Source organism: Etheostoma spectabile, chromosome 5 (genome assembly GCF_008692095.1).
Source record: "Etheostoma spectabile isolate EspeVRDwgs_2016 chromosome 5, UIUC_Espe_1.0, whole genome shotgun sequence".
Classification (NCBI taxonomy): Eukaryota; Metazoa; Chordata; class Actinopteri; order Perciformes; family Percidae; genus Etheostoma; species Etheostoma spectabile.
In genome coordinates, this window is record NC_045737.1 from 7,148,151 (window position 1) to 7,170,491 (window position 22,341).

The window sequence follows — 22,341 nt, forward strand, 5'->3', positions numbered from 1 at the left end:
CTCCTCGCTTGTGTCCACTTTCTGTAAAGATAGAGGTGAGCGCGCGGTGGTGTAGAACTTCGTTATGTAGGGGATGTCTGCTGGGGGCAGTGCGCGTTGCATCCGTGTAGTCCTGCGATTTAAGCCCAGCGTACACCTCCTCTAAAACTCTGCAGAGACCCGAGACCCCAAAAGGGCCCTTTGGGCTGTTGGACGGAAAGGATACCATATCACCGGGCAATGACAGACAGAGACTAATTCAACTCTCCAAAAACTCGGACACCAGAGTGGGAGGATTAATTTAAATGTGCACAAAGTTTTAAACCGAGAGAAATTGATGAAACAATCTTTTATTAAAAAAAATGAAGTTGGGCCACATTTTGCTCTCTAAACCTCGGTGGGGTCTCTAAATTAATGTAAAATAATAATTTTGGTTTTAAAAATGAAAAAATGTCTTTTTTCCAAAAGTAAATCAGTAAGTGGGAAGAGGACGAGGGCCAGACATTACTGAACCTCGGCAAAGGTTAAAGGTTAAATTTTTGAACTCAGTGGTTTTTATTTTTTGAAACATGGTTTAGTTGATTTCCCTCAAAATTTAATTTAACTTTGGGTCCCCGGGCCCACACCCGGACCCCGGGGCCTGCCCCCCAAGACCAAATTTCTCGCGTTTCTGACATATCACGTCTCTTTGTGGATGTCTGGGTCCCCGTTGTATATAAAGAAGTTTTAAAATAAAGGGGGGCCCTATACCTATTATAAAACAACAATGCAAAGGGTCTTTTCTCTTTTTGAAAAAAAAACTCTCCGAAAATGCCCTTTAAGGTTTTTTTTTCAAATTTTTTTTGGGAGAGCATACCCCCCCGACCCGGGAGAGCCCCTCCCCCACTTAAAAAAACCCCAATTTAAACCCCCAAGGATAAGACGCAAAGAAATGGGTTTGTACAGCAAAAAGGTTTGCCCCCCCCAAACCCCAAAGGGTTTGGGGAAAAGTTGGGAGCCCCGTAGAGTGGTAGTAGTATTGTACTTAATTGGAAGACATATAAAAAGGGAGGGAAGATAAGAAAATGGTTTTGGGAATAGGAGAGAGTGGAATATCAACGTTTTAGTGGAGAACAGTGGCCAAACAAATCAGAGAAAGCAGAAAATGATTTTGAAAAAACCCCTTTAAAGGGACATCAATCTGAAAATCTGGGCAGAAGAAAAAAAAGGGTAGGGAAGAAACCCAAGGGGTCAATATGTGGGGTTATTTAAGGAAAAAAAAAAATTGGAGGTAAAAATAAAGTCTTTACTCGGAGAGTTTAGAAATGATTTGGGTAAGTGTAAAATTCAGCTCCCGGAAAAGAGGAATTTGTTTAAACTATTTTAAAAATATAAGGTAAGGCTTCCGAAGATTTTAAATGTATTTGTAAAGTTAGGGGAAGGAAGATTGCCGTTTAAAAACCCAAGAAGAAGAAAAAAAATTTTTTTTTCAGTTGTCAAGACCCAATGCAAATCGAGGCGGATTTGAGCGCCTGCGTCACTTTGGAAAGTAGCCCCAAGCTCAAAATGAACGAGAGACTTCGAAAATTTACTAGGCTCTTCGAGTGAATGCGTGCCGTAAAGTGGACGAGAGAGGCGGCAGCAGGGGGGGGGGTGAAAAAAAGTGCGGTAAAGTCGGACAGTTTTAGCCGATTTCCCGCCGCCTTAGGGGACAGGAAAGTGTGAAAACACTGTGGTGCGATTCCGATTTAATAAAAATAATCAGACCCCAAAAACGCTTGTAACAGTCTAGTTGTTTAATTAGACGGTAGTGGCAAGTGTTACTGCGACGTTTGGGGGTTTTAAGAAACAGACTGGAGTGACCGTGAAATGAACGGATTATCTCTTTGATTCTAAATTAACTATCAGCCCACTGTGTTAGACAGAAAAAGTTTTAAATCAGACAAAAGCAATTAAAATCCTTTCCCATTTTAAAAACAGTAAAAAGTTTTTATAAAAGCATCATGTTGTAAAACCAAACAAGGTTAAACAGCGAGAAGCGGGGTTTCCCCGCGTCTGGGTCCGCTGGGTCGCCGGCTTTTGCGTGGTGGAAAAGCAAAAGCGCCGCCTGCGTTCCCGAACGCGGCCCCCTGCTCTCGTGAGATTTCCCTTGCCCACGTGGCATTAGCGAGCAAGTGGGATCAAGCGGACACAAATCTAACCCGCAGAAAAGGGCGCCCATCCGGTACGATTTTGCGCAGACCGGGCCCCTTTGAAAGAGCCAATACCACAGGGCCGAAGTTTGGGTTCACTGCTGGCTACAATTTAAACAAAAAAAGGCTGTCACTTAAGGCGTTTTAGCTAACGTAGCAATAAAAAATCTAGAGCTAAAACGATTTGAAATGTTTATTTTTTGTTTGTTTGTAATGAGAAAAGTTTATTTTTTCCCGATTCAAAAATTTTGTATCCCCTTACGCCCGAAACCGTTTAAATTGGCATGCGGACTCAAATCTGCACTCGATTTACACATAGACAATGAAAAACAAAATAAAAATTTTTTTTGTTTTGGATTTTCATGGGGAGTGACTTTTTTTTTTTAAGTCATCTTGATGGTCTGAATTGTTACATTGTGTAAATTGTGTGTATTGTGTTTCACCTACAACGCTTGAAGAATAACACTCTCAACTATAGACTATGGAACCAGCTCTAAAAATCCTGAGTTGAAATGAGTTTGAGTTGCACAATGTGTTTCACATATGTAGAATATGTTGAACAGGTTGCCATTTTCTGGGTTTGTAGGCTTTGGTAGAGAAACCATCCAATGGAGATAAGAAAACATACCGCTGTCTCATCATAGAGGAGGACAAGGCATCCTTTGGTAACATTTATAAATTAATATGATAAATGAAGGGGAAATGTGCGGGGGGTTTTCAGAATGTTTTCTGAATGGTGTGTTGCCAACTTCTCAGATATAATTTTTTCTTTACAGGAATCTACCATGTGTTCCTTCTCATAAAGGATGGGTTTTTCCACATTACAAACCTTGCATTGGGAAAAATCAAGACAGGTATCAAAACATCATAGGGAGTAGACTTTTAAGTTCTATTGGAGACATTGTGTTGACCAGATTAAACCATTCATTCTTCTTTTGTCAACACAGCGACTGAAAAAATGGATGTGGGAGCTTTGAAAGAGGTAGGTCAAGGCAGTCTCCTTTCAATGCAATAGAAAACTTTAGTTTGTTTGTTATGTTTTTTTTTACAACCGCGAAAGTGTAACCCAACTTTTCCTCAACTCAGCTCCAGTCACTCCTGAAGATAGACTTCTGCTCCACCAGTGATTACCATGACGAGGGCTGCAGTACAGCAGTGATGTTCAATCTGGGCCGTGAAATCCACTTGTTGATCGGGGTTGGTGTCTGTGAGAAAAATGTTATACATTCATTCCTCTGCAGTTATGATACATATTTAAAGGACAAAATTAAATGAACTCTTTACTAATGGACTATGGTACTTCAAATATATATTGCTTGTTTTATTTCAATCCTTTTTTATAATGTTGCAGGTCTAATTTTCCTGTAAATGTAATCATATGAAGTATGTTTTCAAGATGCAAACTAATCTTTCCCATGATATTAATAGAAACTTTAAATTAAGATTTAAGCTTTTTGTGTGAATAAAACCTTAACCTAGGAACTGTAGTTAATCCTTTAAATGGTTAAGCAAAATGTGCTCTTGATGTAATGTGTTATTATCGCAGGGGGAAAAAGAAAATATTGTGACTCACTGGACAATGGACCCTACTCAAGCCAAGATGTGCCTCGTTCAGTCTGTCAACAGCGGCTTGATTCCAGGTCAGCGTTTGCTCTATCTACAGTGCATAGTTACACATTGTTAATGTGCCTTTTAGAAGATGCTGAATATTTATTATCATCTACATATTTAACATTTCACTTTTTTCCCAACATTTTGTATATAGTAAAACACAAAGTACTGGGTAAAAGGGAAAAGATAAGAAATATAAACACAATATGAAACTAGGCCTGCACGATTAATCGTTATAAAATCGCGATCTTATTTCACCCTGTCAATGATTTAATTTTGAAATAACTTTTATTTATTTTTTATTTTTTCGTTCCCTTCTCTTCATTGAAGCCTCTATGTTTACAGGCTTGTGGTTATGCACAGTGTGCTATGGGTTCCAAAAAAATCTATGTTTAGTACTGCCAATTTGTTTTGTTTTGTCGTGGTCCAAAAAATCATGGCAGAGAATCGTGTTATCAATTCTTAGCAAAAAAATCGTGATTCACATTTTTCCCCGAAGCAGGCAGGCCTATTTGAAACCGTTGTGGCTTAGAGTGGATTCACTGAGAGTTGTAACATATATTCTCCTTATATGTTTACTTCGAAGGTGTGAGGAAGATGGTGGTGGTGGAAAATCTCTTATATATTCTTGACACTGAGGTAAGTTTAGTGGTATCACGTGAGGTTTGATCAAAAGTATAAGAGGTTTACATATGAACTGCTTTGTGTGTTTTTTTTCGGTTGCAGGATGCCCTCAGTCTTTGGGACCTACATTTCCTCGTCATGATTCACTGTTGGCAGGATCTGGCCATTCATGACTTTGAGCTCACTACAGAATGTGGCACTGCCTCCATGGTGGTGTACGTACTATCAATGTTTTATCACATAGTGTCGCTGTAAATATACAGAAGAGTGTGCCTCAATTAAACAATATCAAAAATGCAAATTAATCTGTCTGTATTACAGTCAAGACAAGGGAAGCATGAAGATGATTATGCTGACAAAGCAAGACAACAGTCAGGTAGCAGTACAAATGCTTTTGAAGAAACCGTAATAGATGATAGTCTCAAGTTCTATTCTGATCTTTACATGCTGGTTTTCATTTTTTAGATCAACTCACTGCAAATACGATTTCTGCCGTCCATGACTGTTTGCTACTCTCTGGATGTCTCCTCTGTGTCCTGCCTGGTCCAGACAAAAATAAACACGGTAAACAATCAACACTTATTAAATTGTTTTGAGGATGGATATGTGGACTTGTGCTGTTTCTATGTTAATATTTCTGCACATTAAAGTCAATTGTTTTATCCTCTGATTTCAGGATACAATTTATTTAGTTGAGGGGATTTGTGAGAACCCAGAAAGGTCAGCAATGTTCTGTATGATCATTATGATGTTCAACCAGTACTTATATGATATGGTGAATGTTTTAAAATATTATGTGGTCTTTTTTTCTTGTTCATCATTAAGAAGTCGGGGAGAACCTTCATCTTCTGTTGTTGTCAGATGCTTCACAGAGGCCTTACCTGAGAACAGGTACCTAACTTTGATTTGATATGATCAAACATTAGTTGCAGTTTGTGTAGTCCACATGAAGTTAGCATAATTTGTCTTTTCTGTAATCCCAGACTTAGCAGACTTCTTCACAAACACATGTTTGAGGAGGCTGAACAGTTTGCCATCACATTTGAGCTGGATTTAGAGGTAAGTGTAAAAGTATAATTCATGTGACAGTTGTGGGCTAGACTTTTCTTTTTTTATCCTCAGTGGACAATGGATTAAAAGATGTGTGCTATTTCATCAGGGAATTATGACTTTAGAGTAGAAAAATACTTTGTTGTTACTCTATTTGGTGTGGTGCAACCGGTGGTAATTGCTAAGGCTATATACATTTGTGATATGGATCCCCCTGGGTCTGAAATAAAGTTTATTATTAACAATCATATTTTTGTTCAGCTTGTTTACAAGGTAAAGCTTGACTTTGTGCTGGAGCAGCTGGCCTCTGCATCGGTGGGTGGCTATGGACAGGATGTGTGGTCTGAACTTGTGGATGAGGCCAAGACCAACCTGATGAAGATCACAGTCAGTTATTTAGTCTAATCTCAGTTTACAGTTCCAAAATGTTGATAACCTCTTGAATTAGTTGAAGCAAAGTAAAATTGTCATCAAGTATTAACCCCTCACTAATAGATATTATTTTTTTGTGTTGGCTAGGATGAGCAGTATGTGGTGGAATACTGCCTCAAGGGTCCCTGGCCAACCTTTGAGACAGCAGAGAAAATGCTAAACCATGCTGCCACAAGATACTCCTCCTTACAGATCCAGGAGGCCTTGGCCAGGCTGGCAACATTCTGCAGCCTGCACGGCCCGGAAAACTTCAAGTAAATTCAAAGTTTTTGTGGTCTACTGTGTTGTACAGTACATTTTCGATTATGTGGTTTCTTCATTATGTACATGTAGGTGTGATTTTCGTATGTTATTCTGTCATCCATAGTGGCATCGCCTGGATTGAGTTTCTGAACAGCACTGACAATTTATTAGACATTCTGACCCACCTAAGAGAGGGAGACTTGAAGGGTGCACAGCTCCTTTGGCTGAGATATGAGGTAAAGAACAGTTTCTTGCACTTGATCAAACAACACTGTGAGAAATATCATTGTGTCAGGGTCAGTTGTGATGTTGTATACTGCTGGGTTTTGTGACAGGGACAGATTGCGACAGAGTTTGATGAGAGCAAGCTTGAAGCTGTGCTCAGTGCCATCCCAGAGGACCTGCCATCCCAAGACCTCTGTCCTTGGTTTAGGACAGTGTTTGTTTCTTTTGTGAGGAGAGTGCTTCCAACAGGAAAGGTAGGATATATTTTCTCAAGAATAAAATACTGTCACCTTTAACATATGCTATATTTTCAGTAGTAAAAGTTCTGTCTTGATGTACCCATAGAAAATCCTGGCGAGATGGCTGGAGCAGAGAGCAAGGAATCTGGAGTTAACAGAAAAGGTAAAAAAAAAAAACAGAAAAAAGAAGAAGAAGCTTAAGCTACGTAAAACCAGGAACTGTAATTCAATTCAATTTATTTATAGTATCAATTCATAACAAGAAGAGGAAACTGGTAATCATGCATTAAAATGCAGCAGAGATAACCACTGGTGGTAAGCATAAATTCATTTGTAGTTCTGATGATTTGAGAAAAGTATTGCAAGCTTAAATCACAATAGCATAGTATAGTGAAAAGCCCCGCCCATCACATGCGTAGTACACGTATACATATATTTTTTTAACCCACATGTTGTCCTTGGGTCAAATTGACCTGCTTTCCTATATCAATGTTCTTTTTAACTACCCAATAACCCAAAATAACATGATTGATTCCATACAACGCTCTTTGGCAAGTACAGATCTCTACTTTCATTAATTTTGGGGTGTCATATTCAATTTTATAGCATTTGAGAAAAATTGAAGTGGTTTTGAAATAGTACTGAGTAGAAGTTGACATATTCCAGTCTGTGATTATCCATCAACATACATTTATTTAAATTAGTCTAAATATTCCTAATTTCTGCTTTTCTAACTCAAACATTAGATATAATTTCCTATGAATGCTAACTGTAAGACTAGTTAATAAGTTAGTGTTTAGTGTTGAAAACGTCAAAGTGACAAACATTGAATAAAGCGTCAAAACTGTAAAAGGGACAAAAACGTAAGAAAAAGTTAAAAGCTTCATCAAAAACCGTCAACAAAGAGTTGATTTTCAATTTTGACGGGAAGACAACACAAGGGTTAATTTAATTGACTTTATTTTCTCCAATAGTTGTATAAAACGTTTTATGAAAAGTATTAGTCACGACAGGTGAACCAATGATAATAAATATAATGTGTCGTTCCAGGGGGCTTGGCCCCAGAACGGGTTTGACTTGGCTGTGATTGGACTCCCTTCTCTATGGACCTGGATGAAATCTGTAAGTTAGCAACGTTTTTCTTTTTCACTACAAATTAATGTTTGTGCCTTCACAATCATGATCTACCTGTGGGCGCAAATTGTGACTTAATTATCGTGACAACATCTGGTCCATGTTCTTAGTTTTTTTTTTTCTATCTTTTTTTATTTTATTTCATTTTTTTTGAAGGATGATGATTATGATGCCAAAGAGGTGGAGAACCTTAAGTCCCTGGTGTCCAACCTCCGTCGGCTCCTGGACCTCCAACAGAAATACAACTGCAGACTTTCACTTTCAGTCTTTGAGAAGGTTTGTCTCTTATTAACAACATTTTCTAATTACATTTCAGTTTCTAACAAGCTTTCAATATCTTCAGCAGAAAATAATATTTTATCAACATGCAAAAATTGATTGCATTTAATTTAATAATGAAACGCATCTGTTAGGGCTAGGTGAAATGGTGAAAGTCAACTATCACGATATTTTTGACCTAATATAATATCAATATCGCAACGATTGGCAGTGTAGTGTGGTGACTTTTGGTCCTTTCACAAAAATATTTACACAATAAGATTTTTGATAAATAATCAGTAATGTGGACATAATGACTAAGTGGGTAAAGGCTAATAATAGAACAGCTAGAACAGTCTGGTAAGTTCAGAAAATGACTTTACTGTAATGCAGTCTTTAAAACGAGGAAAAGACCACACGTACGTCATATTACAATATTATGATATCCAAAATCTAAAACGATATCTAGTCTCATATCATAATATTGAAATAATAACTATCTGACTTCTAAGTACATTGTGGTGTTGTGTTTGTGAGACATTTTGAGTGGAATTTACGTTCCTTTTTCATTCATTTATCTTCCATGTGGATTTGAAAGGGAAGTGTACGGAGTGTTGCATTCTACATGCTGGATAAAGTGCCGGCTCCAGAGCTTATTGCTCCCACAGTGCAGAAAAGTATCCTGCCATATGCTGAAGAGCACAGGGTTCCTTTTGATGAGCTACTTCTACAGTACATTAAGGTAAAACTCCACCACTTCCAAGCCCACTGGGAACAGACATTTCATTTCTTAAATGTCTGATGTTAAGTGTTTCTCCTCTCGCCTTCACTAGGATCTGCTGGAGCGTTGCAGTTCTCAGACCACAACACTTTTCACGGAATGGGAAGCTAAAGCGGTGGCTGTGCTGGGTTGCATGACTGATACTGATGTAAGTTTCTGTAACATCTTTACAGTTACACACTGTCCATGACATGTTAAAGGTTTATGAGCACAAATATTTGAGTGGAAAAACAGCTGTAACCACAGCAAAATAATAAAAACAAAAACAAACAAAAAACAGTTTGTACCATGATTTTTGAAATCTGATATATTGTATATTGTACAGCTGACGGTGGATGCTGTGCTGGAGATCATGCAGAAAGCTGTAGTGCCTTGGAGTAATGTGGTAGAAAGACTTGTTCAGCAGTACCTTGAGATGGATGGACCAAAGTATGTTTGCATTGTCTTCTCACCCTGTTTTTTTTTTTATACTAGTACAAATTTGGTAATATTAGCCATTTCTAATTTTTTTTTTTTCTAACTGATATATTCCCCAGACAAGAGCTTTTAAAGGAGAGCTACCGTCAGATGGAGATCAGGAAACTTCTCAGGGGCTATGGGATCCGCAACAACCTTTCGAACAGCACTCAAATTATGGTAATTTTGATTCGATTAATTGTGTGTGACATCTGACTTCTGTTGATCCTGCCTATAAACTTTCTGCCATATACTGTATATCTTTCCCAGATGCTGATTACGTACATCCTAAAGCAAGACTTGCCAATGTCCTTAGAAGACTCCCTGACATTAGCTACAGTTTACAAACTTCCAACTTCACAGATTCATTACCTGTATCTCATCCAGCTGATTGGCCAATACAAGGTATGCTCATCCACATGAGAATATGAAATCACCAAATCCTTTTACATTTTTTTTTTGTTGATGTTTTTATAAGAAATTGATAGGAAGGCTTTTATGCTACTTGCAGACTGAGGAATGCATGGTTGTCCTGAAGAAGCTGTCCTCGGCAGAAGCAGAGTGTGTGATCGAGCGTCTCGCATCCTGGGCTCGGCTGCAGCTGGAGGACAAAGCCCACATATCTGATGAGGTAAGGAGAAGAAAGATTTGATTTTCTTGAAATAAAAGGTAATTTGCATTTTACGAGTTTGTATTCATGGTAATTTTTCTGGATGCAATTTACATTTTGTGCATATTTAGATGATGCTTATACACAGCTATAAACATCACAAATATGCCTCACCACAAGATCTGAACATAAAAAATAGAACAGAACGATGATATGCATCAAACCATTCTGGCATTTTGTATATCGGAAATTTCTCTGTCTTCAATAGCACAAGAGACACCAGAGAGTCATAGCTCAGGTGGTGGTGGAGGCTCTGACATACCTGCAAATACTCCAAAAACGTAAGTACTCATTTTACACAATTCTGAAACATGAACAGCAGGGTGGCAAAGGGAGTAATGTATCCTTCATTCAGAAATCACAGTTTCAAGTCCCTGTCAGCAAACATTCACCCTGCTTTAGAACACTACTCATCACTACAGGTACACCTTGATTGTCTCAATGCAGCTTACAGAGGTTAAAGGTTTGGGAAAGAAATGTTAGAAATGTTCACCTGAACATCCAAGAGTGACACCAGGTTTCATGTCCTCCGCAGATGATACTCTTAAAAGCATGGAGTGTGAAAACAACCTCGCTATGTTCAAGGCGATTGCCCATCTACAGGTGAGTTCAATTTAAGGAATGTTTTTAGGGTTGTGCTTTCTGTTCTTTAACAGTTCTTTAGTGTTGTTGTTTTTCTTTTGCAAACTATTTGTCTGTTCCTTCAGGAGGACTTTGATGTTTTCTTCACCCCCTCCAACTATGAAGATCCAAACATCCGAAAACAGATCCAGGACCATCACATGACAGCCTATGAAAACACACGTGGCCGCCATTCATCTAAGATGAAGGCTACGACAACTCCAGTTGTGGCTAATGATCCCGATGGCAAAACAAAGACCATCTCTACAGAAGCTGGCTTGCGTCGTCTAGGAAGGCAGCTGCAGCGCACCGAACAGGAGCTCTGGTCTGACTTAGCCCTGCGAGCTCTGGGAGTGGGCAAGGTGGACAAGGCCCTCAAGATTCTCAGGTTTGCATCTGTGGAGGCTGTGCCATGTGTATGAATCAAGGGGTGGGAAACTGATAGGGTCCTGTTGTTCTTTTTTTTTTTTTACCCTTTAGTTCCTAGTGAAAATATTTTTCATTCAGATTACAAAAAACAACCCTGTCCAGTAAGGTATATGCAGAATAACCATGTTTTCTCTTTCCTTCATGTTTTTAGTGAGCTGTATGAACACCACTATAACACCAGCACAGGGAAGGTTTTGTTCACTGCTGCCAAGACGTTATGCCAGATGCTGGAGGCAGATGTGCCCATGGTGCTTCCTGATGACATGGACTTGCCTGCAGTCATCCATGATCTTGCCTGCCAGGCTATCACTGTGTGTCACTCAGGTAAAGAACACATATAAACATAAATGATGTTCAACAACCTTTTATGTTGGAAAAAAATAGCTATTATGTAAATCAGTGCTGGAGTTATAACTCATCTGTTAGAAACCTTTGATCTTTGTTAATTTGTTGCGATCTTGCAGAAAGAAATTAATACACGTTTGTTGCAAAAACTAGACTGGGAATGTATCATCAGTCTCATCTTAAAAAGTATTAGTAACAAATATAGACTGTAAAAATAATCATTCTTTTCAGTATATAATTACAATAGTTTATTTGGTCTTGTTGAGACGCTGACCGCCTACAGGACAACAGGCATTGAAAAGGCTTGTTTTGCAAATTTGAAAGCGCATAAAGGCTTATTATTTCACATGACACAATTATTTTTTTCTTTGTTTAACATCTGAACTCTGAGCCAACCTGGCTGCTCATGTTTGCTTTAAATGATCCCTAAGAAAAAAGGAAACATTAACTGTTGCAGATTTGCTCCTGGACTGTCTGGAGCTCTGCAAGTGCACAAGGATAGCTATGGATGTCTATCATCAGTGTCAGTTATCGGACAACTATGGCTTTATTGCCAAGGTCAGTGTCTTTCTTCATAAAATGACACAGTATGTTTGTCTGGTTTGTAATATGTTATACTTATTAATATATATTAATATGTTCTATGATAGAAATTTCTGCAGACATTTAATTCGGCCATCTTATTTTACAAGGTAGTAATTGTGACTCTACCAGGTGAACTCAGATAATCAAATTAGATAATAGTATCTATTATGTACAGTAACAGGATTTTCAAGCAGGAGTTTGTGCAATTACAGTAATCTTTTGGCTTTTTGAAAAGTTTCCAGAAATAAGCAAGGAAGCCCCTGGAAGTTACAATTGAGTAATGCCTCCACTTCAAAAAGTTGTGAAAATAACCGAAAGCTTAAAATAAGATTTTGCATTTGTGTTGATTAACGACACAGGATTTGACCTTGGAGACGGAAAAAGATCCACATTCTCAGTGGAGTTTTCAGGATGTCTTTAACGAAGATTGCATTGTTCTGGACCCAGTGGCTGTGCTTCCAGTCCAATACGAAATTACCAACTGCTTGCTGCCTGTTTCTCAGGGTAATATGCTCAAATTAATCATCTACTGAATGTCTATATGTCACCTTTGGTAGGCTTCAGCTAACTGGGTTCATCAGCTGCTAACTTTATTCCCAATCTTGCAGATACCAAACTATACCCACTGGACTGCTCCTGTCTGTCACACTGTTCATTTGAAGACGGTCTGTACTTAAGTTTATATTTTATTGCTGTTCCTTGAACTTGTGATTTGGAAAGCTTACCTTTCCCTTGCCTGGCCCATATACAGGATCAAACCACCTGCGGCCACTCCTGGGTCCCGTGAACAACATGTTAGACATGTTACAGGAGTGCAGTCAGCTGGAGCTGGCCCTCAGAGTGCTGGTCAACTCATATGGCAGCTGCCTGCAGCATGTCACCTCTAATGTTATGGACATAAAGCTCAGTTTACAAGTATGGCTGCAACATATCCAGTGATGCTGTCAGTTGCACTGTCATATGTCTTCCTTAAACAATTGCACCATTATAAACTATTAACCCTTCTTTCAGCTTTATGATGCCAGAGAGCTTAAGATTTACAATGACTGCTTGGTTACTCTTCGAAAGAAAACCACTTCATCTCTGAATGCTGTTGCTGTGGCTCTCTTGAACAAGGTGAGTCTGCTGAGACTGGGAGGTTTACTGCATTTTAGTGTATTTTAAATTAACTTTCTCTATTTTCTATGGGCTGCAGGTGTTCAATTGGAGGGTGGTTGATTGTGATTTGGCTATTGGACTATGCACGCTCCTCTCCAAAGCAGAAGTCACCAAAATGTTGTGGAAGGTTATTGACAACACCTGGCAGAACTATGACAAAATTTTGGTAGGTAATATGATTGCTGTTCTGTTCTTCTGTATTTTATTGTCAAACCTTTTTTTTGTTTTATTCTTGAAAAATTAAAGAGAGCTATGCTGATTTTTAATTTTATTTTTTTTAAATCAGTCATGACAAAACAATAAGCAGATTGTTGGGAAAAAAAAGATTACACACGTGTATATGCACATCTCCATCCATGTTTTCAATCGGCGACTGCCACTTGGTTTTTCAGGCTGTGGCTAGGATCGGTGCCAATCTCTGCTGCCTGTACAGTGAGGCAGAGGAACAAGAGAAGTTTCTCTCTGTCATCACTGACGCTGAATGGGGCATCAAGCTTGGCAAATTAGAGGTGTGTGGATGAAAACCACTGCATATTTATATTCACATTATACTTCATAAGTAGCTGTCTTTCTTAACTTGAAATTCAACGTGACCTGATGTCTAACATGCTTGCCCCTGCTCTGCCACAGATATCCATCCAGCCAGTGTTCCGTCAGCAACCTGAGATGAAGAGTAGTCTGATCCCTGATCTGGTAAAAAACAGGAGGATCACCCCAGAGATTATCCTCCAGTACTGCAGGTCAGCTGCTGAAACTACAGTGTTCTTTCACTTTTGAGTCCATTGGTGTTCAGTATTCTTTTCCTTCCTGTGCTCACTTCTACTTCTGTCTGCAGTACCTTTGGTCTAGACACTGACAGAGTGATCAACCAGTACATTACCACCTTACTGCTGCTTCAAGAGGACGAGGAAGGTGCCGGTGACCCAGGCCCAGGCCAGGAATTGGTGCAGCCTCTGTGTCATGCAGATGCGCTGGAGCGAGTCTTGCAGATTATCCCGATGTTACACAACACCAGCGAGCTCACCGACAGCCTCTGTGCTGCCATATGCAAGGTTTGTGCATAGAAACAAACTGAAGGAGGGAAAACTTCATTAACATGAGGGCTCAGCCCTATTATTTTCTTTTAGTTGTCAACCCATGTAACCAATATTGCCCAGAATTACTGACATATAGTACTTGGTTTAGTACCGCTATAGCAAACCGATTCAAGACGAGTCTGAGCTACCACACTGAAAGGAGTTTACTGTCATAGTTTATTATTTTTTGACTATTCACTTAACTTGAAAAAAGCCTTTCTTATACAGCTCAGCCCTTACAACTATGAGAGGATCGAAGTAGTGCTGAAGATAATACAGGCTGCAGATGAGAATGTGACAACCTTTTCTATTAGTCAGGTAATAAAAAACAAATTGGTATTGCAAATAGTTATTTTTCTTCAAAATGCATTGTGCAGATTAGCAACCAGTGTCTTTTAATGCACAGGCGATGGGTCTCCTTCAGCACCTGAAGTCCTACAAGCGAGTCTCTCCTCCCTCAGACGTGGAGAACACGCATCTTCTAGAAAACGGCCTGCTGCCAAACGTTCTGTCCAAAAGCAGATTGCCCTTCCATCTGCTTTTGCAGACCAAACATTACTGGAAGATTATCTGTGAGTTTCATGCTTCAGTATTACTGCTGACAAACAAAAAATTCTCTGATTGTATTAGACCAAGTACAGAGTGTGTGGACTGGAAGCTGGAGAGGTGCCAGTTCACCTTGTGTGCATTGCCGAGGTCCCCTTTTGCAAGGCACCAAACCCCCAACTGCTCAGGGGCACATGTCCATTTAATGCATTTGTATAGGTTCTGTTTGTTTATTTTGGGCCGGTGTGTGTGTGTGTGTGTGTAACATGTATAAACAATTTAATTTCCCCTTTGGGATTAATAAAGTATGCCTTCTTTTTCTGTGTTTAGCTCCTGAGCTCAGTGAGGAGACCTTCCCCACACTTCTTCTGATTAGCAAACTGATGAAGGTAAAGCACACTAATCTACAATGTAGCCTTACTCTGTATAATCACAAAAACATAGATTTATCCAACTGCTATTCAGGTTATTCAAAGCTTCCTGTTTCTTTCCAGGTGAGCCTTGATAAGTTATACATGTCAGCAGCAAACCATGTGTTTGAGAACAAGATGAAGCCTTTACTCTTAGAGCAGAGGAAAAAGGGTCATGGCCATGGCTACAGTAAGGAGACTTTCAAGGTGGCCAAGGCCATGATGGAATACATCTACTGCATCCAGAGCCCGGAGTGGGCTGCTGCAACAGCCCACAAGATTACTCAGGAGCTGCCACCAGGTCTGACCTGCAAATTAAACGTGTGTGCGTATGAATGTGTGTGTGTTTGCGTGTGCGTGCATGCCCATAAGGTCACTCAGGAGCTGCCACCAGGTCTGACCTGCAAATTAAATGTTTGTACGAAATTGTTTCCGGTTCTCTACAGGCTATGAGAAGACAAAGTCTCTTAAGTTCTGTTTGGCTCTTGGAGATATCTGGCTGAAGGATCCGAACCTTGAGGTCAGTGGTTGTGATTGTTATACGCTATAAACTTCAAATCTCTCACATCTGGTGAGTTTTTCCTAAACTGGTTGGTTTATTCTACTCCCCTTAAATCCTGAGCAGGAGGCAGCGCGGGCCAGAGGGGAGACCTTTCTGTCCAAGCTGAAGCTGCAGTTCCAGCGCTCGGCTACCGAGAACGCCTTGATAACCAGCCAGTTAAACAGCCCAGAGTATCTGAAACTGACTGGGCTGCCAGCCAGGCTCATAGTGGCTCTGTATGAGCACAGCGGTGTGGAGCAGCGCTACAGAGACTCGGGAGGTCAAAATTATCCTGGTGAGCACGCTTTGACACAGAAGCTGAAGTAAAGCAAGGTTCTTTAGAAGCTTTATATTCTTTAGCTAAAATTGTTTCATATGTTGTAACTGTGAGAAAGCCATCAACAATGTTGATTCCTTCTAATTGGATAATTTGCCTCTGAGCAGATATTCATGCAGTGGTTCAGGAAATAGCCACCATCAACAATGTGGATCTCCTGAAAATCCGTAACATGATGTTGGAAAAATGGATCTGCAAAACAGGCCCTGCGGTCACCAAGGTGTGTCTCTCTCTGCTTTTATTAGCTAATCACAGTTTCTGATCATCTGCTTATATTGTGTTTCACCAAATTATAGTCCAATGTGTAGAAATTTGACAAATCATGTTTTTCTGTGATAAAGGATATTGGTAATCATGAGGGTATCAGTAACATCGAGGAGGACCCAGACTTAATGAGGTAGAGACATTGCTGTTACTTTTTTGTTTGTTTGTTACACATTTTGTTTCCGAGTAGCCTTTAAATATGTTTTATTTATAATGAAAATTCAAGAGAAAAAAATGAAAGAACTTTCTTTACCACTTTTAAATATTTGCCTAAACGTAATGGTGAATTATCACTGAAGAAATTCTGTTCACAATAATTACATGGAAATAAGTTTGTATCTATTTCTAGTACTTTTTTTTACCATATAAAACTGTCAGTTGCTTGTCTGTTACACATTTCATTTTTATTTTCCTTTAGTATTTGATTGGGCAAAGAGTTAGAACACTAATATGTTTCAGCTTCTCTGTTTATTGTGTTTTATTTGATTCTCTTAGGGTGGTGTACATGCTGCAGTCTTGCCCCATGGATGATGCTGTCCGTCTCCTAAACCCTATCTTAACTGCTGAAACCTGGGTGAGTAATACATTGCAGTGAGTCAAAATTGGACAAAGTGACCAGAGAAAGTGACTGATAACTATTTTTTGGATTTCCTCCTGTAGCCGCTCAGCACTTCTGGGCCTCGTCTGACCTTCTGCCATCGGACTCGAGCGCTGCTTTGTCTCGTCCGCCTCGCTGATTCGGCAACACTGGAGGCTAAGTTGCAGATCCCCAGGACCAAAATTCAGTAATAGAAAACATGTTTAATAATACTCATGGAATGATTCATTGCCAAGTTAATTTTAGGGTTGTGTAAGATGTGTTAACGTTTCTGTATTTTATATTCCCACATAGATATTATCTGAAGTGCTACATCTTTGTCTCTCAACTGGAGGCATTAAACATCCCTTACACGGTGCAATCGTTCCTCACTAGTCCCAAAGAGGGCTTAGTTAAAGGGTTGTGGAAGAACCACAGTCATGAGCCGCAGGTACTTTTTTTTAAAACCGAAAACCTTGAAACTATTCTAGCTAGTTACTTCACTATAGTTCCACTGAAACTGAAGCACCCTTTGTCCTTTCAGGCGGTGCAGTTGGTGGCTGACCTGTGCTTGGAGTATCAGTGTACGACCCTCAGCTGTGGAACAGTCTGCTTCAGAAGCTGCTGGGCTTCAACTTGGTGAGGCACCAGACAAAATCTTTCTAATCACAAAATTAGTCTCAAATTTTATACAAAAGATAATTGAATGCAGTATCTCACTCATACATGATGTCTATGAAGTTCTTCTCCAGTCTTTGTAAAATTATTGGGGGGGGACATTACAACCTGTGTGCATGTTTTTCTCCCTCAGATCAGCCACCTCCAGAAGGTACTAGAGGCAGTAGTGGCTGTACCTGCTCTGTGGGAGGTAACGTCATAGTTCATGGCTTTTATTTAAAGAAATGCAAATAATGTTGTTACTTATCTCTGTTACTTGAGACATGGTCAATTTCAGTAAAGTGGTCCCAAAGTGTATATGATAAATGTATTCTTTGTTAAAAATATCAGAAATACAACCTGCGCCAGGACTCTGATGGCGGCCAGTTCCTGTTCTGTAATAGTGACAGTAGAGATATAGACAGAACATGTGAGCGGAGAGAGGGCTGGATATGAAATGCAACAAAGATTTCATGGCCAGAATTAAACCAGGGATGTTCCAGTTAAATAGTGTATGGCTTAACCAGTAGATGTGGAGCCAAAACTAAAAATGCCTCCAACTAACACTGCTACACTACAAGTGATAATAGAGAAAGGGCTGCAAAGCTAATATATATTACTTTATTAATCCTGCAAGGGGAAATTACAATGTTTTCACTCTTGTATTACACACACACACACACCAGGCCTGAACTACACACACATGCTAAGTACCTATACATGCACTAAATGGAGAGATGTGGAGATGATCCATGGAAAGGCACCGGTTCTGTGCCTTGCTCAAGAGCACCTTAGCAGTGCCCAGGAGGTGAACTGGCATCTCTCCAGCTACCAGTCCACCACCATACTTTGGTCCATATGGGGACCAGTGACCCACCGGTTCCTTATCCAACTCTATTACTGACTGAACTACTGCCACCCAAAGCTAATTGTATTTACTTTATTTTCTCCCCAGATTTCCAGTTTCACCAGGACCTGGAGGAGTATGATACTGGCACCTTTTGTCTCAGGTACTAAGTTTATAATAGTGAATTCACTTCCATTAACGGAACAGATGTATGTTTCTTTAGTCTGACTGACCCTTTGTTTTACAATGTTTTGGTAGAATAATTGATGCTGATTGGCTAAAAGGTTATTGATATACATGTTTGCAATGTTCAGTATGCTCCTGATTGTCTGATCTGTTTTCTTGGTGACAGCTTCTGTTCCTCTGAGTCCTGATCAACAGGCAATACTCTACAGGACCTTTGTTCTCCTCCTCAAGTACGCTTTACTCATGTCCAACCATTTACAGACAACTGTTCTGCATGCTAGGACTATGTAGAACTTTCATGAACTGCTAGTACTAGAATATGAACATTTAAAACATGTGTGATAGATGAAACTGTTTTTTTGGGTACAGTGCATGGAAGAGTTTACTGAACTGAAAACTTTATAATATGGTTTCAAAGCAGTCTGGCTGTGTAACAGTGTTCAGAAATCCTTATGCTTTATGTTCAAAGTCATTGCAGGGGTCTTAAAATCAAAAGTAGTCACTTATTTCTAAGCACCTCACTCACAAAAAGGGAATTGATGTTGAAATCATAATCTGTTGCACCCAGGTTTGATTTAGTGAATGCTGGAATTTCTTTATGAGAAAAGGCAGAATAATGTGTCATATTCTCTTCATTTTTATTCCAACTGTCCTACCGCTTCTCTTTCTTTCCAAGGTGCCCTTTCCTGTTGAATCTGGACCTGATAGGAATTGCCAATCGCTTTGCTCAGTTTAATCTGCCAGCCTTTGCCCTGGGAACTCTCCTTCTCATCCCCTGTGCCAATAAAAAGGCCCAGCAGATCCAGGTGAGTACGTCCATGTCCTGGAAATATGTGAGAAGGAACCATTAGGAAGCTCCGTATCTTTAAGGCACTAATTACAATCCCATTGTCATGACCATCACTGTTTTTGCTGTTTCCAGGGCTTTCTGTCTGTGTGTAACCCAGTCGCTGTGCTTGAGCAGGTGGAAGAGCTCATGAACACCGGGGAGTTAGCTGGAGTTCCCTCACAGGTTAGATGTAACTTTTAACTATTTTTACCACTTAAGGCTGCTCCATGGTTGTACGTTAGGCTCTACGCAGAGCCTACGCTGTAGCCTACGTAAGTGGCCTACACCATTGTGAGGACTAATACTTGCTACACTGGGGTCTGCTTTGTTCTAGTTTATCTCTTGAAGAGAACAGCAGAGCCGGTGTGTGTGGTAGAGCGATTGAGAGTGTGACGGGGAGTAGCTTCAGAGCTAGTACCGACTTCGGTGGCCGAGACAGAGAAACAAAGTGTCTCTCCTGTGCTTTCTGACCATAGTCAGAAGCTGTTGCAGGAAAAGTTAACCCTCTACTTGATGTCATGTTGTTTATGGAGAGTAAAAACCCAGAAACGAGTAGAAAGAAATGTACCGCTACAAAGCCGTGGCCAAGTGGACCAATCAGTTGTTGAGGTCTGCGTCATTGTGACGTGTAGTTACATTTCTGCGGCGGTACACGTCAGGCTATGGCGTAGGGTCCTACGTACGTACTGATGGTGTGAACATGTTAAAGGTGTTGGGTGTTGTTTAAAAAACAGAAAAAATGTCAATTAAAGGGATGTCTGGTGCAATAAAACAATATTTGCTTTTTTGCAATTGTTATTGCTATTTCTTTTTGTTTTGATTATATCGTATTGCAATACATAATGACATGACAATATTGCCTCCATGATTCCATAGATCAGAGAGACCGTATTAACTTTCATCAGCCAAAATGGACAGCACCAGAAACTGTTGAAGACCAAACACTTTAAGCATCTGCAGCAGCTCATTGTGTCGCGTGGCCAACCTAACCAGGTGAAAGACTTGGTGGACTACCTGATCAGCCAGAACTGGTAAGACTTTAAGGTCAATATGCTGATAAATGAGCGGGGGACTAGATAGTAGGGGTTAATTATACATAAAATATCTCGTCATTCTTGTTTTGCATTACCAGACTGCCTGCCTCCAGGCGGCCATTACTCGGACAGAAAGGAGTTTGTCCTCAACTGTGTAGATAACTCATCACTTTAAATGGCCACTCCAGGAAATCTTAAGGGACTGAAAACCTGCATGTTTGATTTAATTGTTTATTTAACCAGGACAACGTTGAGAAAGGCACAGTCTCTGAGATGTACAGATCCTTTCACCGCCACATCAGAGTCTGTGTAGTCTACATTACATGCACTGACATTGCATATGGCTTAATGAACACAGTCTGGAATTTGGACCATATGGGCTCAACCATGAACTAAAGTTAAGGCGCTAAAAGTTCTTCTGTGCAGTTTGTAGATGATGTCTAAAAATACAATATATTAAAGTGCCAAAATTATGCTCATTTTCAGGTTCATAATTGTATTTTGAGGTTGTACCAGAAAAGGTTTACATGGTTTCATTTTCAAAAAACCTCATATTTTTGTTGTAACACACTTTGCTGCAGATCCTGTTTTCACCCTGTGTGTTTAGGTCTCTGTTTTAGCTACAGAGTGAGACATCTCACTTCTTTACTATCTTTGTTGGGAGTCGCACATGCTCAGTAGCTAGGTAAGATCACATCGGCTAGATAACTCTTTCTCCAACTTTGGTCAGTACAAGGCAGGATTACCTGGGAGACATCTTCTTAACAAGGGCCACTTGTGGAATACTTGCAGAACAGGGACATGGAAGTAGTTCTTTTGGAGAATATGGTGAACTAGTGTGTTGTAGCAGTGTGTTGCCATTGCTCACGTAGCATGCAACGGTTAGCCGCCTCATCCTGGCTAGTGACGTAGAAAGCCGTGCAGATTTTGAACAGCTCACCTGGAGACTGAAGGCAGAGGACATTCAGAAACAGTATCTCACTCACAACAGCATGGATAGTTTTTTTTCTCAAGTTTGTATGCATGTGGAAGCACCAGAGACACCAAATAACATCCCAATTTCCAAAAAAAGTATTATTTGCTTTCATAATATGCACCCTTTAAGCTAAATTTGGACTAATCCCCTAAAGGCACTATCTGGGTGTCTTTGAAGTTGACAAATTGTATTGTGTGAGTTCTAAGCTAAACTGTTGTATAAACTATATAACTACATTTTATTTTAAGTCATGGATTCAGGTTTTGGGTTATACAGGACTTGACATTTGACTTTTTGGTTTTTCTTGAAGTTGTTCAGCTGTTTCAGTCTAGTTTGACTGCTGACAGCCACTTGGTTTCTAAGAATCTTTGAAAGATAAAGTGCAAAACAAAAACACACCCTAAATGTTTGACCTTTTCAAATGTAAGTGTTGAGTTCTTCACATCAGATTCTTCTATTCTGTTCTTCAGTCAGGACGATGCTGACTCGCTCGCTCGTGAGTACATGAAACACAGAGAGCAGCAAAAAGGGAACACGCTGACAAACGGCTCACCTTCACAGAGCTGCCTTAAGGTACCTGAAACTGATGTCCTGGACCCAGTTTAGTCTGGGCTGCAGTGGAGAAATATTATATTTGTGATTTTTATTTTAGTAGTTAGTATTCATCATATTGGTTCAGATGGTCTCTTTCTTTTCTATTTAGCCATTATCACCTTGATAATTGATCTGTTATAGAAACATAACAGACCTGTAATTCCACTTGAATTTGTTTTTCAGGAGTTTTTCAACATGCAAAATGGAGTTTCGGAGTGAACTGACACTATTTCTGCAGCTTTATTTATGTTTTCACACTTGGTCTATTTTGGGCTCAGATGCAATATTTGCACCTATCTAACTTTCAACTATTCATGCAATCTTTTAATAAATGCTTTCAAAATCGATTGTGTAGCGGATTCCCTGAAAGAAATGATCACGGTCAAAAATCAAAGGCTATTCATCTTTTTTATTTTATCAACTCATGGCTTGTTTATTCTTTTGTGTATGTTGTTA

General features: G+C 39.7%; 1 protein-coding gene across 1 annotated transcript; it reads left to right on the forward strand.

The window, feature by feature from the left end:
* The first annotated feature begins 2,740 nt into the window (after positions 1-2,740).
* Positions 2,741-22,232, forward strand: kntc1 (kinetochore associated 1). The gene is given in 59 exon segments (XM_032516324.1): positions 2,741-2,815; positions 2,927-3,004; positions 3,098-3,132; positions 3,237-3,347; positions 3,697-3,790; positions 4,348-4,400; positions 4,488-4,600; positions 4,707-4,761; positions 4,851-4,949; positions 5,062-5,105; positions 5,211-5,276; positions 5,369-5,444; positions 5,697-5,822; positions 5,955-6,121; positions 6,235-6,346; positions 6,446-6,589; positions 6,681-6,737; positions 7,625-7,696; positions 7,865-7,984; positions 8,565-8,708; positions 8,800-8,895; positions 9,073-9,176; positions 9,284-9,383; positions 9,474-9,608; positions 9,715-9,834; positions 10,082-10,154; positions 10,409-10,476; positions 10,581-10,882; positions 11,075-11,247; positions 11,726-11,826; positions 12,213-12,357; positions 12,462-12,518; positions 12,605-12,768; positions 12,865-12,969; positions 13,049-13,177; positions 13,404-13,520; positions 13,642-13,751; positions 13,847-14,063; positions 14,316-14,405; positions 14,494-14,659; positions 14,964-15,022; positions 15,128-15,344; positions 15,490-15,563; positions 15,669-15,879; positions 16,029-16,141; positions 16,263-16,318; positions 16,681-16,759; positions 16,846-16,970; positions 17,078-17,213; positions 17,307-17,340; positions 17,343-17,401; positions 17,574-17,630; positions 18,375-18,429; positions 18,619-18,682; positions 19,129-19,258; positions 19,375-19,464; positions 20,158-20,312; positions 21,762-21,864; positions 22,069-22,232. Coding segments are annotated over 57 exon segments (6,102 nt in total). The 5' UTR covers positions 2,741-2,815; positions 2,927-3,004; positions 3,098-3,108; the 3' UTR covers positions 22,105-22,232.
* Positions 22,233-22,341: the final 109 nt, after the last annotated feature.